Source organism: Ranitomeya imitator, chromosome 5 (assembly GCF_032444005.1).
Source record: "Ranitomeya imitator isolate aRanImi1 chromosome 5, aRanImi1.pri, whole genome shotgun sequence".
Lineage (NCBI taxonomy): Eukaryota > Metazoa > Chordata > Amphibia > Anura > Dendrobatidae > Ranitomeya > Ranitomeya imitator.
In genome coordinates this window covers 660,072,010-660,090,410 of record NC_091286.1, presented here as the reverse complement: position 1 = coordinate 660,090,410, position 18,401 = coordinate 660,072,010, and the positions used below count along the sequence as shown (strand labels likewise).

General features: G+C 47.7%; 1 protein-coding gene across 2 annotated transcripts in view; it reads right to left on the bottom strand.

The window, feature by feature from the left end:
* RCAN2 (regulator of calcineurin 2) overlaps positions 1–18,401 on the bottom strand; it is a 124,288-nt gene that overhangs the window by 9,770 nt on the left and 96,117 nt on the right. For both annotated transcript variants that reach the window (XM_069728206.1, XM_069728208.1), the window contains 2 exons: positions 14,560–14,733; positions 14,234–14,405 (listed from right to left, as the gene is read on the bottom strand). In XM_069728206.1, coding sequence (XP_069584307.1) covers positions 14,234–14,405; positions 14,560–14,733 — 346 coding nt within the window. The remainder of the gene's footprint in view (positions 1–14,233; positions 14,406–14,559; positions 14,734–18,401) is intronic.

The following is an 18,401-nucleotide window of genomic DNA, read 5'->3' as shown; positions in this document are numbered from 1 at the left end:
GTGCTGCTCCCATCCTGCGCCTCCATTCTGTCATTTGCTGCTCCCATCCTGTCATTTGCTGCTCCCATCCTGCACCCGTTCTGTCATGTGCTGCTCCCATCCTGCGCCTCCATTCTGTCATTTGCTGCTCCCATCCTGTCATTTGCTGCTCCCATCCTGCACCCGTTCTGTCATGTGCTGCTCCCATCCTGCGCCTCCATTCTGTCATTTGCTGCTCCCATCCTGTCATTTGCTGCTCCCATCCTGCACCCGTTCTGTCATTTGCTGCTCCCATCCTGCGTCCCCGTTCTGTCATGTGCTGCTGCCATCCTGCGCCCGTTCTGTCATGTGCTGCTGCCATCCTGCGCCCGTTCTGTCATGTGCTGCTGCCATCCTGCGCCCGTTCTGTCATGTGCTGCTGCCATCCTGCGCCCGTTCTGTCATGTGCTGCTGCCATCCTGCGCCCGTTCTGTCATGTGCTGCCATCCTGCGCCCGTTCTGTCATGTGCTGCTGCCATCCTGCGCCCGTTCTGTCATGTGCTGCTGCCATCCTGCGCCCGTTCTGTCATGTGCTGCTGCCATCCTGCGCCCGTTCTGTCATGTGCTGCTGCCATCCTGCGCCCGTTCTGTCATGTGCTGCTGCCATCCTTCGCCCGTTCTGACATGTGCTGCTGCCATCCTTCGCCCGTTCTGACATGTGCTGCTGCCATCCTGCGCCCGTTCTGTCATGTGCTGCGGCCATCCTGCGCCCGTTCTGTCATGTGCTGCTGCCATCCTGCGCCCGTTCTGTCATGTGCTGCGGCCATCCTGCGCCCGTTCTGTCATGTGCTGCGGCCATCCTGCGCCCGTTCTGTCATGTGCTGCTGCCATCCTGCGCCCGTTCTGTCTTGTGCTGCGGCCATCCTGCGCCCGTTCTGTCTTGTGCTGCGGCCATCCTGCGCCCGTTCTGTCATGTGCTGCGGCCATCCTGCGCCCGTTCTGTCATGTGCTGCTGCCATCCTGCGCCCGTTCTGTCATGTGCTGCTGCCATCCTGCGCCCGTTCTGTCATGTGCTGCGGCCATCCTGCGCCCGTTCTGACATGTGCTGCGGCCATCCTGCGCCCGTTCTGTCATGTGCTGCGGCCATCCTGCGCCCGTTCTGTCATGTGCTGCTGCCATCCTGCGCCCGTTCTGTCTTGTGCTGCGGCCATCCTGCGCCCGTTCTGTCTTGTGCTGCGGCCATCCTGCGCCCGTTCTGTCATGTGCTGCGGCCATCCTGCGCCCGTTCTGTCATGTGCTGCTGCCATCCTGCGCCCGTTCTGTCTTGTGCTGCGGCCATCCTGCGCCCGTTCTGTCTTGTGCTGCGGCCATCCTGCGCCCGTTCTGTCTTGTGCTGCGGCCATCCTGCGCCCGTTCTGTCTTGTGCTGCGGCCATCCTGCGCCCGTTCTGTCATGTGCTGCGGCCATCCTGCGCCCGTTCTGTCATGTGCTGCTGCCATCCTGCGCCCGTTCTGTCATGTGCTGCTGCCATCCTGCGCCCGTTCTGTCATGTGCTGCGGCCATCCTGCGCCCGTTCTGACATGTGCTGCTGCCATCCTGCGCCCGTTCTGTCATGTGCTGCGGCCATCCTGCGCCCGTTCTGTCATGTGCTGCTGCCATCCTGCGCCCGTTCTGTCTTGTGCTGCGGCCATCCTGCGCCCGTTCTGTCTTGTGCTGCGGCCATCCTGCGCCCGTTCTGTCATGTGCTGCGGCCATCCTGCGCCCGTTCTGTCATGTGCTGCTGCCATCCTGCGCCCGTTCTGTCTTGTGCTGCGGCCATCCTGCGCCCGTTCTGTCTTGTGCTGCGGCCATCCTGCGCCCGTTCTGTCTTGTGCTGCGGCCATCCTGCGCCCGTTCTGTCTTGTGCTGCGGCCATCCTGCGCCCGTTCTGTCATGTGCTGCGGCCATCCTGCGCCCGTTCTGTCATGTGCTGCGGCCATCCTGCGGCCGTTCTGTCATGTGCTGCGGCCATCCTGAGCCCGTTCTGTCATGTGCTGCTGCCATCCTGCGCCCGTTCTGTCATGTGCTGCTGCCATCCTGCGCCCGTTCTGTCATGTGCTGCGGCCATCCTGCGCCCGTTCTGTCTTGTGCTGCGGCCATCCTGCGCCCGTTCTGTCATGTGCTGCGGCCATCCTGCGCCCGTTCTGTCATGTGCTGCGGCCATCCTGCGGCCGTTCTGTCATGTGCTGCGGCCATCCTGAGCCCGTTCTGTCATGTGCTGCTGCCATCCTGCGCCCGTTCTGTCATGTGCTGCGGCCATCCTGCGCCCGTTCTGTCATGTGCTGCGGCCATCCTGAGCCCGTTCTGTCATGTGCTGCGGCCATCCTGCGCCCGTTCTGTCATGTGCTGCGGCCATCCTGCGGCCGTTCTGACATGTGCTGCTGCCATCCTGCGCCCGTTCTGTCATGTGCTGCTGCCATCCTGCGCCCGTTCTGTCATGTGCTGCTGCCATCCTGCGCCCGTTCTGTCATGTGCTGCGGCCATCCTGCGCCCGTTCTGTCATGTGCTGCTGCCATCCTGCGCCCGTTCTGTCATGTGCTGCGGCCATCCTGCGCCCGTTCTGTCATGTGCTGCGGCCATCCTGCGCCCGTTCTGTCATGTGCTGCTGCCATCCTGCGCCTGTTCTGTCATGTGCTGCTCCCATCCTGCGCCACCATTGTATTATATGCCCCCCGCTCCAGTGTGTATGCCCCCGAATGCTGCTGCCATATAAAAAAAAAAAAATACCATACTCACCTATCGTCCGGCTCCACTGCAGGTATGTCTTCAAGAAAATGGCGCCGGAAAGCGGGGACTGCGCAGGCGCCGATTCCGGCAGCAGGAATCGGCGCCTGCGCAGTCCGCGCTTTCCGGCGCCATTTTCTTGAAGACACACCTGCAGTGGAGCCGGAGTGTGTCTTCAAGAAAATGGCGCCGGAAAGCGCGGACTGCGCAGGCGCCGATTCCGGCAGCAGGAATCGGCGCCTGCGCAGTCCGCGCCCTCCGGAGCCGGGAGCAGAGGAGCCGGGAGACGGAGCCGCAAGCAGCGCTGGAACCGGGAAAGGTGAGTATACTTACCCTCCCTCCTGGCGGTCCCTGACTCTCCGGTGGAGATCGCGGTATGCGTTCAGTGCTTACGCATACCGCGATCTCCCGGGAGCGTCGCTCTGTGAGGCCCAGACTGCGCCGGCGCTTGCGCTTGCGCAGTCTATAGAGGCTTCGGACAGAGTGACGCTCCCAGCGTTATATTATAGATTTCCTAAATGAATAGTACACATGAAAATAAGCAACTTTATGGTATATCTTATCAGAGAAATCAGCTTCTTTCTCCTCCTGGTCTGATCTTTCACTCATAATTTATGGGGGAAAATCTGTAAAAAAAAAAAATCTGTAAAAAATGGTCTTCTGTGATTTTCACATAACTGAGATAGGAGATGACAGTTGGTGCTTTTAAAATTCTATGGAGGAGGAGGAGCTAGAGGAACACAGACATTCTATGGAGGGGAGGAGCTAGAGGAACACAGACATTGTATGGAGGGGAGGAGCTAGAGGAACACAGACATTCTATGGAGGAGGAGCTAGAGGCAGACACATTCTATGGAGGAGGAGGAGCTAGAGGAACACAGACATTCTATGGAGGGGAGGAGCTTGAGGAACACAGACATTCTATGGAGGGGAGGAGCTAGAGGAACACAGACATTGTATGGAGGGCAGGAGCTAGAGGAACACAGACATTCTATGGAGGGGAGGAGCTAGAGGAACACAGACATTCTATGGAGGGGAGGAGCTAGAGGAACACAGACATTTTATGGAGGGGAGGAGCTAGAGGAACACAGACATTCTATGGAGGAGGAGCTAGAGGAACACAGACATTCTATGGAGGAGGAGGAGCTAGAGGAACACAGACATTCTATGGAGGGGAGGAGCTAGAGGAACACAGACATTCTATGGAGGGGAGGAGCTAGAGGAACACAGACATTGTATGGAGGGCAGGAGCTAGAGGAACACAGACATTCTATGGAGGAGGAGGAGCTAGAGGAACACACAGATATTCTATGGAGGGGAGGAGGAGCTAGAGGAACACAGACATTCTATGGAGGAGGAGCTAGAGGAACACAGACATTCTATGGAGGGGAGGAGCTAGAGGAACACAGACATTCTATGGAGGAGGAGGAGCTAGAGGAACACACAGATATTCTATGGTGGAGGAGGAGCTAGAAGAACACAGACATTCTATGGTGTAGGAGGAGCTAGAGGAACACAGACATTCTATGGAGGAGGAGGAGCTAGAGGAACACAGACATTCTATGGAGGGGAGGAGCTAGAGGAACACAGACATTCTATGGAGGGGAGGAGCTAGAGGAACACAGACATTCTATGGAGGGGAGGAGCTAGAGGAACACAGACATTCTATGGAGGGGAGGAGCTAGAGGAACACAGACATTGTATGGAGGGGAGGAGCTAGAGGAACACAGACATTCTATGGAGGAGGAGGAGCTAGAGGAACACAGATATTCTATGGTGGAGGAGGAGCTAGAGGAACACAGACATTCTATGGAGGAGGAGGAGCTAGAGGAACACAGACATTCTATGGAGGGGAGGAGCTAGAGGAACACAGACATTCTATGGAGGGGAGGAGCTAGAGGAACACAGACAATCTACAGAGGGGAGGAGCTAGAGGCAGACACAGACATTCTAATGTAGGTTTCATAGAAGTTTTGTGAGCACCAACTGCCATCTCCTATCTCAGTGATAGGAAATTCTGTGTTCACCAAGTACAGATTTTACGTCAGTATTAAGAATGATCTGTCCAGGATGAGAAAAAGCAGATTTCTCTTGTAAGATATATTACAAAGTTTGTTATTTTTAACTGTGCTGTTAATTTATGGAAAACAAATCTAAATGATGGTTACTGTTTAAATTAAGAATGATATCCGCGAGTTCTAGTTTCGATGAAGATGAACAGTCCGTTAATGGAGGAGGTGGTCTTCAAAAAAATGACACTGGCCTAAATGTGGCCTTGTATAGGCCAATACCTAAAACTAATAATATTTGAAAATAGTATGTGGTGTATATATCTGACATTTCTGAAATGGGTTCGGTTTGTATCACAAGCCTTTAAGAACTGGATCCTATATGTGGTCTCTGAAAAACAAAGCCTCATCTATAAAACTAGAGCTAGTTCCCATGTAAAAAGGTCACAGATCAGGTATAACAGAACTTTTCCACACACACATTGCATACATTATATCTATAATATAACGCTGGGAGCGTCACTCTGTCCGAAGCCTTTATAGACTGCGCAAGCGCCGGCGCAGTCTGGACCCCACAGAGTGACGCAGCCCAAGAGATCGCGGTATGCGTAAGAACTGAACGCACACTGCGATCTCCAACAGAGAAGCAGGGACGCGCCAGGAGGGTAAGCCGGAGTGTGTCTTCAAGAAAATGGCGCCGGAAAGCGCGGACTGCGCAGGCGCTGATTCCGGCAGCAGGAATCGGCGCCTGCGCAGTCCGCGCCCTCCGGAGCCGGGAGCAGAGGAGCCGGGAGACGGAGCCGCAAGCAGTGCTGGAACCGGGAAAGGTGAGTATACTTACCCTCCCTCCTGGCGGTCCCTGACTCTCCGGTGGAGATCGCGGTATGCGTTCAGTGCTTACGCATACCGCGATCTCCCGGGAGCGTCGCTCTGTGAGGCCCAGACTGCGCCGGCGCTTGCGCTTGCGCAGTCTATAGAGGCTTCGGACAGAGTGACGCTCCCAGCGTTATATTATAGATTTCCTAAATGAATAGTACACATGAAAATAAGCAACTTTATGGTATATCTTATCAGAGAAATCAGCTTCTTTCTCCTCCTGGTCTGATCTTTCACTCATAATTTATGGGGGAAAATCTGTAAAAAAAAAAAATCTGTAAAAAATGGTCTTCTGTGATTTTCACATAACTGAGATAGGAGATGACAGTTGGTGCTTTTAAAATTCTATGGAGGAGGAGGAGCTAGAGGAACACAGACATTCTATGGAGGGGAGGAGCTAGAGGAACACAGACATTGTATGGAGGGGAGGAGCTAGAGGAACACAGACATTCTATGGAGGAGGAGCTAGAGGCAGACACATTCTATGGAGGAGGAGCTAGAGGAACACAGACATTCTATGGAGGGGAGGAGCTTGAGGAACACAGACATTCTATGGAGGGGAGGAGCTAGAGGAACACAGACATTGTATGGAGGTCAGGAGCTAGAGGAACACAGACATTCTATGGAGGGGAGGAGCTAGAGGAACACAGACATTCTATGGAGGGGAGGAGCTAGAGGAACACAGACATTTTATGGAGGGGAGGAGCTAGAGGAACACAGACATTCTATGGAGGAGGAGCTAGAGGAACACAGACATTCTATGGAGGAGGAGGAGCTAGAGGAACACAGACATTCTATGGAGGGGAGGAGCTAGAGGAACACAGACATTCTATGGAGGGGAGGAGCTAGAGGAACACAGACATTGTATGGAGGGCAGGAGCTAGAGGAACACAGACATTCTATGGAGGAGGAGGAGCTAGAGGAACACACAGATATTCTATGGAGGGGAGGATGAGCTAGAGGAACACAGACATTCTATGGAGGAGGAGCTAGAGGAACACAGACATTCTATGGAGGGGAGGAGCTAGAGGAACACAGACATTCTATGGAGGAGGAGGAGCTAGAGGAACACACAGATATTCTATGGTGGAGGAGGAGCTAGAGGAACACAGACATTCTATGGTGTAGGAGGAGCTAGAGGAACACAGACATTCTATGGAGGAGGAGGAGCTAGAGGAACACAGACATTCTATGGAGAGGAGGAGCTAGAGGAACACAGACATTCTATGGAGGGGAGGAGCTAGAGGAACACAGACATTCTATGGAGGGGAGGAGCTAGAGGAACACAGACATTCTATGGAGGGGAGGAGCTAGAGGAACACAGACATTGTATGGAGGGGAGGAGCTAGAGGAACACAGACATTCTATGGAGGAGGAGGAGCTAGAGGAACACAGATATTCTATGGTGGAGGAGGAGCTAGAGGAACACAGACATTCTATGGAGGAGGAGGAGCTAGAGGAACACAGACATTCTATGGAGGGGAGGAGCTAGAGGAACACAGACATTCTATGGAGGGGAGGAGCTAGAGGAACACAGACAATCTACAGAGGGGAGGAGCTAGAGGCAGACACAGACATTCTAATGTAGGTTTCATAGAAGTTTTGTGAGCACCAACTGCCATCTCCTATCTCAGTGATAGGAAATTCTGTGTTCACCAAGTACAGATTTTACGTCAGTATTAAGAATGATCTGTCCAGGATGAGAAAAAGCAGATTTCTCTTGTAAGATATATTACAAAGTTTGTTATTTTTAACTGTGCTGTTAATTTATGGAAAACAAATCTAAATGATGGTTACTGTTTAAATTAAGAATGATATCCGCGAGTTCTAGTTTCGATGAAGATGAACAGTCCGTTAATGGAGGAGGTGGTCTTCAAAAAAATGACACTGGCCTAAATGTGGCCTTGTATAGGCCAATACCTAAAACTAATAATATTTGAAAATAGTATGTGGTGTATATATCTGACATTTCTGAAATGGGTTCGGTTTGTATCACAAGCCTTTAAGAACTGGATCCTATATGTGGTCTCTGAAAAACAAAGCCTCATCTATAAAACTAGAGCTAGTTCCCATGTAAAAAGGTAACAGATCAGGTATAACAGAACTTTTCCACACACACATTGCATACATTATATCTATAATATAACGCTGGGAGCGTCACTCTGTCCGAAGCCTTTATAGACTGCGCAAGCGCCGGCGCAGTCTGGACCCCACAGAGTGACGCAGCCCAAGAGATCGCGGTATGCGTAAGAACTGAACGCACACTGCGATCTCCAACAGAGAAGCAGGGACGCGCCAGGAGGGTAAGTATCAGCTATATTCACCTGTCCCGTTCCAGCGCTGCGCGCCGCTCCATCTTTCGGGTCCCCTGCCTGTGACGTTCACAGTTCAGAGGGTGCGATGACGCGCTTAATGCTCGCCGCCCTCTGACTGAACAGTCACAGCCAGAGGACCCGGAACACGGAGCGGCGTGCAGCGCTGGAACGGGACAAGTGAATATAGCAAGTGTCGGGGGCCTGAGCTAGCGGCGACTCCAGCACCTGACCCCCACAGCACTCGGCGCCCAGTGACGATAGGTGAGTATGTTATTTTTTTTTTATATATCACAGCAGTATACGAGGCATATACTATGGAGCATCTTATGGGGGCCATCAACCATAATGGAGCAGTATACGGGGCATATACTATGGAGCATCTTATGGGGGCCATCAACATTTATGGAGCAGTGTACGGGGCATATACTATGGAGCATCTTATGGGGGCCATAAACCTTTATGGAGCATCTTATGGGGGCCATAAACCTTTATGGAGCAGTGTACGGGGCATATACTATGGAGCATCTTATGGGGGCCATAAACCTTTATGGAGCAGTGTACGGGGCATATACTATGGAGCATCTTATGGGGGCCATAAACCTTTATGGAGCAGCGTACGGGGCATATACTATGGAGCATCTTATGGGGGCCATCAACCATAATGGAGCAGCATACGGGGAATGTACTATGGAGCATCTTATGGGGGTCATCAACCATAATGGAGCAGCATATGAAGCATGTATTATGGAGCATCTTATGGGGGCCATCAACCATAATGCTGCAGCATATGGGGCATATACTATGGAGCATCTTATGGGGGCCATAAACCTTTATGGAGCAGCATACGGGGCATATACTATGGAGCATCTTATGGGGGCCATCAACCATAATGCAGCAGCATACGGGGCATATACTATGGAGCATCTTATGGGGGCCATCAACCATAATGGAGCAGCGTATGGGGCATATGGATGGGAGTAGCAAATTACAGGATGGGAGCAGCACATGACAGAACGGGGGTGCAGGATGGAAGCAGCACATGACAGAATGGAGGCGCAGGATGGGTGCAGCACATGTCAGAATGGAGGCGCAGGATGGGTGCAGCACATGTCAGAATGGGGGCGCAGGATGGGTGCAGCACATGACAGGATGGGGGCGCAGGATGGAGCAGCACATGACAGGATGGGGTGCAGGATGGAGCAGCACATGACAGGATGGAGACGCAGGATGGAGCAGCACATACCAGGATGGAGACCATATACCAATATAAATGCTCGCCACCCGGGCGCAGAACGGATTCAATAGCTAGTACATATATAAATATATACACACACAGTTTCTGCGACGGGTGACACCGCTGAAACTGCACGGTGTCAGTCCACTCTTCGGCCTCCGGCCCCATCATATTTTTTTGAACCACGTCCCTGCTTCCCTCTGTAGGGGCAGGTTCAGGTGACCATTTTCTCTCCATCTGAGGAAAATGGTCCGATTATCCTGATCGTGGTATTAGTGACTGGTATTTGTCTGTCTCGGATGTGGAGGAAAAAAAATAAAAAGTTTCTCCACACTCTCTATTCTGTCAGTCCGTGAAAATCATGGACCCCAAGAATTGCATTGTTGATTTTGAGCCGACACTTGGATGAAAATCGGCCGTGCCTTACATTTTTTCCTCGGACCACTTGGTCTGGGGGAGAAAAAAAAAAAATCAGACATGTTCGCAGCCCCATAGAATAACATGGATAAGAGGACTATCCCTGAAAACCACGGATAGAACTTATCCTAGATAATCGGTCTAGAGCACGAGCCTTCCGCATCAGTTGTTCTCTGCACTCCGGGTCTCACCCTCACAATGCCCATTTGCAAACCCACACAGTCCTCCTAAAGGCAGTGCCCCTTGCACAACAAGAAGGTTTCCTCCTGGATCCCTTAGCTCTGTCATCTGTCCTTGGTACTCTCTGGCTACCTTAGGCACCATGAATTTGCCCTCCTTCCCCAGGACCTCTCTCCTGTCAGAAAAACACTCTTATGTGGGCGCGGTCCCCTCCAACCTCTCCTGAATGAGCAGCTGTTCAATCTCGTAAACCCTGAAAAAATTTGAGAAGCAATCCTCACTCCTACCTAGTGTAGAATACAATCCAAGAGGTTTCCACCGTTCATCAGCTAGCTCTTGCACATTATGGATGGAGCAAAACCGGGCCTCTAAAAAACCTTGTGGAGGAAACAGAACATCTCCTGAAAATCAGCACTTGTGAAAGGTTTCTTGTGACCTGAAATCTTGGGATCCGAGGCATCGAATGAATGGGTGAGACCCCTAAATAAACTTCCCATAGGAATAAGAAAATTTCCTGGAAATCAGTCATTCTGAAACATTTCTCAATCTTTGGGATCTGAGGCATAGAATGAGAACCCAAAAAGTGATAACAAAATATGCAAACTTTCTAACCTCTCAGATGACAACCTGATAAAGTATTCAAGTAATGACACAGGTTCCTATGAAGAAAGAAAATAGCAATTTTGCGGTGATCCATACATGTACATGTAGATGGATGTGTCAACGAATAATTTGTTTTGTGCAAAATGTTGTAAATTTATGTGCAATTCTATGGAAAACCACACAAAATCTGGACTTCAGGACAAAACATGTCGTGCCACATGACAAACTGAACCCTTCTCCATCATTAAGTCCTGAGTTTGAATTTGCCAAGTTTCATCATCTCCGTAGGATGATTATAACCTGGTAAAAACAACCAATTTTGTAATAAATAAAAGCGTATTATTAATGACTGCATTCAGATGCACCGACATCAGCTAGAAATGTGCTAGAACATAATACGGAGATTACGGTAACACAGACCTGCTGAGCTTTCTGCAAGAAATGTCCCTCAGACCTCGGAAGTCCCATCACCTGATGGGATCTCCGCTCTCTGACTGTGATTGGTAAGTGATAATGTCAGCTCAGAGCACTCTCTATTCCCGGTCTTCATATTCTCAATTATAAAGTATCATGAGTTATACAGAAAGTATATACCGAACAGCCATAACTTTAAAACCTCCAAGACTAATAATGTGAAGGTCTTCTTCATTATGCTAGTGCCGCTCTGACCAGTGTAGGCCTCGACCCCATAAGACCTCCAAGGGGCTCCTGTGGTTTCTGGCACAGTCGTTGCAAATGCTTTTTGTTGGTCAGTCTGGTTTCGAAGGATTGAACTAGTTTTTCCAGGACATCTCACAGATGGTCAATCAGAGTGAGGTCTGGGAGATCACCTTGAACTGTTTGTCATGTTCCTCAAACCATTCCCGAACAGTTTTTGCAGTATGGCAGAGGTGCTATCCTGATGAAGGAGAACACTGAATTAGGGAATATAGCCATCAGAAAGAGGGGTACATGGTCTGTACAATGGTTTGGTAGGGGTAATGTGCCACATCCATCTAAATGCCAGAACACAATGTTCCTCAGCAGAATACTACTCCATCACACTGCCTCAGCCGAAATAGTGCACTCTGAAGCCATCTCATCTTCACGTAAATGATACACCAGGCCGTACACATGATGTAAAAGAAAACATGATTTATCAGACAAGGATCATATTAGGCCCTTTCAGCGATGGACCAGGGTTATCATGGTCACTCTGATCAATCTGCAGTTACACAGCCCCATAAACAGTAAGCTGCGGTACTCTGTGTGTTCAGACACATTTCTATGATACCTGCGGTGCTCTGTATATTCAGACACTTTTCTATGATAGTGTAGGAAGGTTTGCCATAAGAAAAGAGAACTCTCATTCCTGTGTGGCAAAGAGATTGCCATCTACCATTCAAGCGGGATCCTGCGGAACCAACCGGAAGAGGGAGAGTTTCCAGAAGGAAAGGTGTAGATGGAACGCTGTGTCAGGCAACCTTGATGGTGCAGTTCAAAGGCCAACGTGTCAAAACGGGAGTGGATTTGGTGGCAAGTAAAGGAACGGGCGAGACGTGTGTCATAGGAGACACTGAGGCCGAGGTGATAGGCCATGGCAGAAAGCTTGAGGCAGCAGATTGTGGCGCGTTCGGAAGCAAAATCCAGACGTAGCCACCCTTTATGTGCTGCATGTATACCAACTTAAACCAAGCTCAATTTTTGGTTTTTTTCTTTGTATTTGCGCATTTTGTGCAAGTCGGGGTGTGGCCTCCTTCTCCTGAGCTGGATATTACATTTAAAGGCTTCCCCAGACTGGCGTCCACAGGTCGGGACCTGGTCATTTTGTCTGTCCATATTCACATACTGAGGTCTACCCTGACACATGGTAAGGTTTTTTATATTAGACAGCGTCGGACCATCTCGATCAGGGTCACCTTGTCGATGGTGGGATTGCTTTTATGCTATATTTTTTTTTATCAAAAACAGTATTACTATGAACTCTACTATTTAAATGCACTTTTGCTTTTTACTTTTTAGATACAGTAGGGTTTTTGCACATTTTGTTTCTTGTAGGTTTTGTATCCTTTAAGGCCAATGTGAACATGCGTTTATGTGCTGCATGTATACCAACATAAACCAGGCTCAGTTTTTTTCTTTGTATTTCTGCATTCTGTGCAAGCCGGGGTGTGGCCTCCCTCACCTGAGCTGGAAATTACATTTAAAGGCTTCGCCAGACTGGTGTCCACAGGTCTGGACCCGGTATATCAATCCACCTATGCATTTCGTCTGCTACGTACGTTCTTAATCTTGGTGTTACAATTGTAATTTCATTTTACCAATTTAAATACCCTTTTCTGTTCATATGCCACACACAAATATACACCTGTGGCATGGCTAAAATGCAAACAAAGAGTTTTCCGTTAAATATCCCAGCGAGCGAAGAGTTACAGAGATAAAGTTTAGCATAAAACTTGTATACGAAGCACTGCAAGATAATAGAAGTATAGAACAACAAACCTATAGGCTCTGAATAACATTTTACATAAGTTCCATATAAACTAGCAGTATTATAACCTAAAATGACTCCACCTGGACCTGCTCCTGAGACATCGGCTTCTGTAACCTGGCGCCGTTGTATTCAATATTTGGGTTGGTGATGGGTGAGACAACATTACCAGAAGCTCTGGGACCTGTAGTGTCACCCAATCTGGCAGTGCTGTCCAACAGGAGCAATGTGCTCCCTGCCTTGGCGAATAGGATTGGACCACACCCTACTGAAACTCCCTGCATATTGCTAGGAGGTGCCAGTTATGGTTTATACTTGCTGTGGTTCACTCCTGGTATTCTACTCTCGTTCAGCCTTTTTGATTCCCGCGTCTGACCTCGGCCCATGTTTAGACTATACTACTGCCTGATAATTCTGTTTCTGACCTCCTTGTATTGAAGCACCTTCCTGACCATCCTTTGCTAGCTTGCTCCATCAGCCAGCAGCCACTCCATGGATCCAACCTAGAGGCCCCTGTGTAAGTCCAGATCCTTTTATAACAGTTAAAGGGTGAATGTCAGGGTACCTCCGGGGATATGCTCGACGAATAGGCTAGCATAAAGCCGGTCTGTGCAAGCCCTATTAAACGCTACCAGCCTTCCACTGACACTATCAGTGTAGTAATCAGCAATGCAGCTATAAGCGCTTCGGTACCGCAGTATGGCATATAATAACGTATAACAGTGGCTTAAGAGTTGCTAAATGAAGACTTACGCACTGGGTGTAAAACAAAAGTAATTGTAAAGTTAAAAAGTAACCAAGTGATCATTAAAAAAATGGAAAAATAACTTGGTAATTAATATTGTATCATGATTTCTTTTTCCAAATTAAGACCGGTCGGGGATTGCCTTTCTATTGTGGAGTATTTTCTCCACCAGAGAGCAAAGCTACCACTTGTATATGTTATTCATGTGGATAAACTTTTATTATTATTGCTGTTTATAATGGATTTTATCACCCTTTTTATAGGTGACTATTGACGGTTTGGGCACTTTCCAGTCAAAGGGGCCATAGCTATACTTCATGTGAATGAGCATGCACCCTTGTTTAGATGGGAGCTCATGTTCTGGCTCCAACAGAGGTATTTACCAGTCATGGTGTGAATGCTGTGGCATATTTTCTATGGTAGCAGTGTATGGCACTATTATTGGGAGGTGTCCAGCTCTGCAGGGGTGGGGAGAGCAAAGTTCGTCACAATTGGCTTAAAGACTTCCACCTTAGTGACCACCCTTGCAGAACAAGTGAGCAGCCTATACTAATTTCTGCCCACCCTGAACTTATCTATTCGATTATCTGTCTCAGTGTTCACCTTGTCTGACCCTATATCTTGGCAGGCTGCCATTGCAGAAGTAAACATTTTATTGCTTACCTGGGCCTAACTTAGCAACTGCATAAAGGAGATCGTAATTGATTACTGGTGTAGCGTCATCTATCGGCTTCCACCCAACCGGAGGGGACACAGGAGGAGAGATGAGGAATTGTTTAGCAGGTTGTGGGGGTGCCAGGTGGAGTTTGTCTCCATCTGTCTCTGTCTTTTGGACCTGTGTATGACATTATAAAAATTTGTAAGACATATGCAAAAAAAAAATGGACGTAATTGAAAAAAATCTCAATCATGGATGAGATTGTATTTAAAAAGAGATATTCAAAAGATTTTCAAAAATGTCAAACGTGATGTACAGTAATACAGTTTACCTGTGCGAAATAAAGTTTTAATTTCTTCCCTCTAAACTGTGTCTCGTGTAGCTCTATCCTCGCTCGCGCCGCTGCCTTAGGGTTGCTGAAGTTTATTCGTACTCTTCGGAAGCTCTTGAACAGTTGTAAGGTCACACAGTCGTCATATGCTCGGAAAAGACCCTCAAATTTCTCCTATAGTAAAAGAAAAAAAAGCTTATGATAATTCAAAGAACACTATAACTATTTTAGTGGAGGGTGAGCTCTGGGGGTAACTTATTATACCATACAGTAGGCCGTGACTACCTAACTTCCGTCTTGACCCATGAGCCCTCTTACCACCTGATCGGCACCATAAGCCCCAATATAAAAGAGGGAGGCTGGTAACACATTCACACTCTTGTAAACCCAGTTGATAAGGCATTAAAAAGGCATAATTAAGGATGAAACTCAGAATGAATTGAAGTTCTGAAGATACCTCCTAAAGACAAAAAAACCATTGCACAAAGTGGGCAGCTTTGGACACCAAGTAACAGTTCTCATGCCAAAATCCTGTGGACATCTGAAATGGCTTTAGGCACAAAGCCACTAGAGACCAGTTTCATGGGTCTATTGATATCTGGGATAGTCTGGAGCACCAGATCACTTAAAACTAGTAATTGACTTGGCCAACAGAATCTAAGTAGCTCCTGAGCCACAAAAACATGACTTCAAAGGACTCTAAAGCTAAAGAAAACTCAATGAAAACCAGCCATCGATAATTTGAAGGGGTGGGGGAGAATCTATTTAGACCAGTGGACACCAGGGAAGGCCTGAGAAACAAAATCACTAAACTTAAGTTACAGCCAGTGCCACAATACCAGGGTCCCAGGGACTGACAGCCACAAAATCCATGGATGTCAAGGACTATCTCAGCAACAAAGGCATTGGATGCCAGGGACTGCCTGAGCCAATAATCCCCTGGACATGAGGGACTGCCTGATCCTCAAAATACCTGTACACCAGTGTGACACAAACCACTAGACACCAGGTACTACCTGTGACATAATGCCACTGGACATAGGAGACTGTCTGATGACAAAGACTGCTTGATCCACAAAACTACTGGACTCTCGGGACTTCCTGAGCCACAAAACAATTAGATGCCACGAACTGCCTGAGCCACAAAATCCTTGAACATCAGGAACTATCTAGTCTTTTGGGGCCTCATGAAGTCCCTTGTGTCCAATGGTTTTTGGGTTCAGCCATTCCCTTTTGTCCAGTGGTTTTGTGGCACAGGCAGTCCCTGGTGTGTTATGGTTTAGTAGCTCAGACAGTCTGTCATGTCTAGGTCTTCAGTGGTTGTTTGGGTCAGGTAGACCCTGATATTCATTTGTCTTGTTACTTAGAAAAATATTTAGAATTGAAAGTCCTCAGTGGTTGATACTTCGCATTTAACCACTAGATATCAAGGACTGCTTGAGGGACAAAACCACTAAACACTAGGGACTGCGTGAGGCACCAAACCATTGGGCACCAGGGAGTGGCCGAGACAGAAAACCACCGAATGTCAGGGACTGCTTGAGACACAAGATCAATGGACACCAGGCACTACCTGACCAATTAAGCTAATGAATAGCAAAGAAGACCTGAGTCATGAAACCAGTGGACACCCGTGACTTCTATAGAAATGAACAGCAAGTCAGGGCCACCAAACTACTGGACATCATAACTGAACTTCATCTGAGAGCTCAAAACCAAGGTTTGTACAAGCCAAGGGAATAAAAGGAGCAGCACTAGAGCCAGGATTCTCCGTAGCTTTAATTCCTTTACCCTTTTGCAGTAATTGACTAAATCACAACAACTTGATGTAAATAAATGGTCCCCAACAAACGGAGGATAGTCCAGATGGAAGAGTAAGTCCCGACTTAGTGTACTGGACATGTCTGAAGAAGACTCGGAACATTTAGGGAAGAGGTAAATCTTTAGATTCTCATAGAGGATGATAATGTCAACTTGTTGTGTTGGCACATATCAGCGTAGTACCGCTAAATACCATCTCTCCCAGCACCTGCATTTGATATTTACAGATCCCCGAGGAAGCAAACAATCACCTGCAAACTAAAGTCTGACCTTATGTTCTGCACATCTAGACCGAACGCTCTGTGCCAGGCACAGGGGGACATAGTAGACTCCTGGGGTATTTGTGTTAGTGCAAAGAAAAATGCAGCTGGGTTCCTTGAAGGATACAAAATGGAAAAATATTGCCAATATTACCAAAACATGTAATGGCGGCACCTGCACTATTGATCCTAGTTTAATCATCCGAAAGAAAATCTAAATTCAGTCACATCTGACATCAACAACAATAATAAAGTAAACAGCTAAAGGTAATGTCATTCTTAAAAAAAGGAATTTATTCTCTTAAATGTTCCTTCCATTATGCCTCAATACCGTAATACTGATGTGACGCTAGTCACAACCCAGAGCCAGGCCGTGAGTCAGCGAGGTCAGACGTTCCGGAGTCAATACCAAAAGAGTGCGTAGTAAACCAAGGGAAAATACGAAATCGGAAGCCAGGTCACATGCCAGGGACAGAATACCAAAGAAACAGCGGATAAGCAAAGGGGCACTAACAAGCGGGTAATCAGAATATGGTCAAAAGTCAGCAGCGGAATATCAGAAGCAAAGGGGTAGTCTGAACACGGTCCAAAGGTCAGAGCAGCAGATCAGAACTTATAGCACAGGGAACAGGCAAACACACACCAGGGAGCACAAGCTTAGAACAAGCTTTTGACTGGCCGTGATCTGGGCCAGACAGTTCAGGCAGTTACCAAGAACATGGAGCACCTTTCTATACTCACATAGGTCAACCGAGCTGTCAATCAAAGCACTGACAGTTCAGCACAGGATAGGATGACAGAGCTGTCCATCACGGAGTCCCAGACACTATGAGCGGAGGAATCGTGACAACTGCTCCCTATGTACAAGAATATAACTACTATAATACTGTCCTCTATGTATAAGAATATAACTACTATAATACTGCTCCTATGTACAAGAATATAACTACTTTAATACTGCCCCATATATACAAGAATATAACTACTATAATACTGCTCCCTATGTACAAGAATATAACTACTATAATACTGCCCCCTATGTACAAGAATATAACTACTATAATACTGCCCCTATTTACAAGAATATAACTACTATAATACTGCCCCTATGGATAAGAATCTAACGGCTATAATACTGCCCTTATGTATAAGAATATAACTACTATAATACTGCTCCTATGTACAAGAATATAACTACTATAATACTGCTCCTATGTATAAGAATATAATTACTATAATACTGCCCCTATGTACAAGAATATAACTACTATAATACTGCTCCTATGTACAGGAATACGCGATTTTTAGCTTTCCATAGATAGGAAACAAAGCATGGCTATTTCAGCGATCTGGTCACTATTGATTTTCATATGCTTTTAGGCATATGTCACAGTTATGAAAAAATATGCATATTCTTCCCCTATTAGTCCTGAAGTTTAAAACGCATGTCCCATCAATATCGGATCTATACAAACCTCAATATTCATAACTTCCCATCAGCACCAAACCGAATGGCTGCAGATGTAATGTTTCCTTTCAAATTAGGATATGCTTCCTAGGCACAAAAGAGACTTCTCCATTTCTCCATCTATGTGCAAACACATGTGCCTTTATAATCTGGGCCTCAGAAAAGATCTTTCCTCTTTAATTACCTGTACTCTGTAGGAGTCTTAATTTGTTTTTTCACTTCTCAGCCATACGTCATTTCCTCACTTCCCATATGTCAACTGTGCAATTCTACTTCAAAGAGGTTTAGATGGT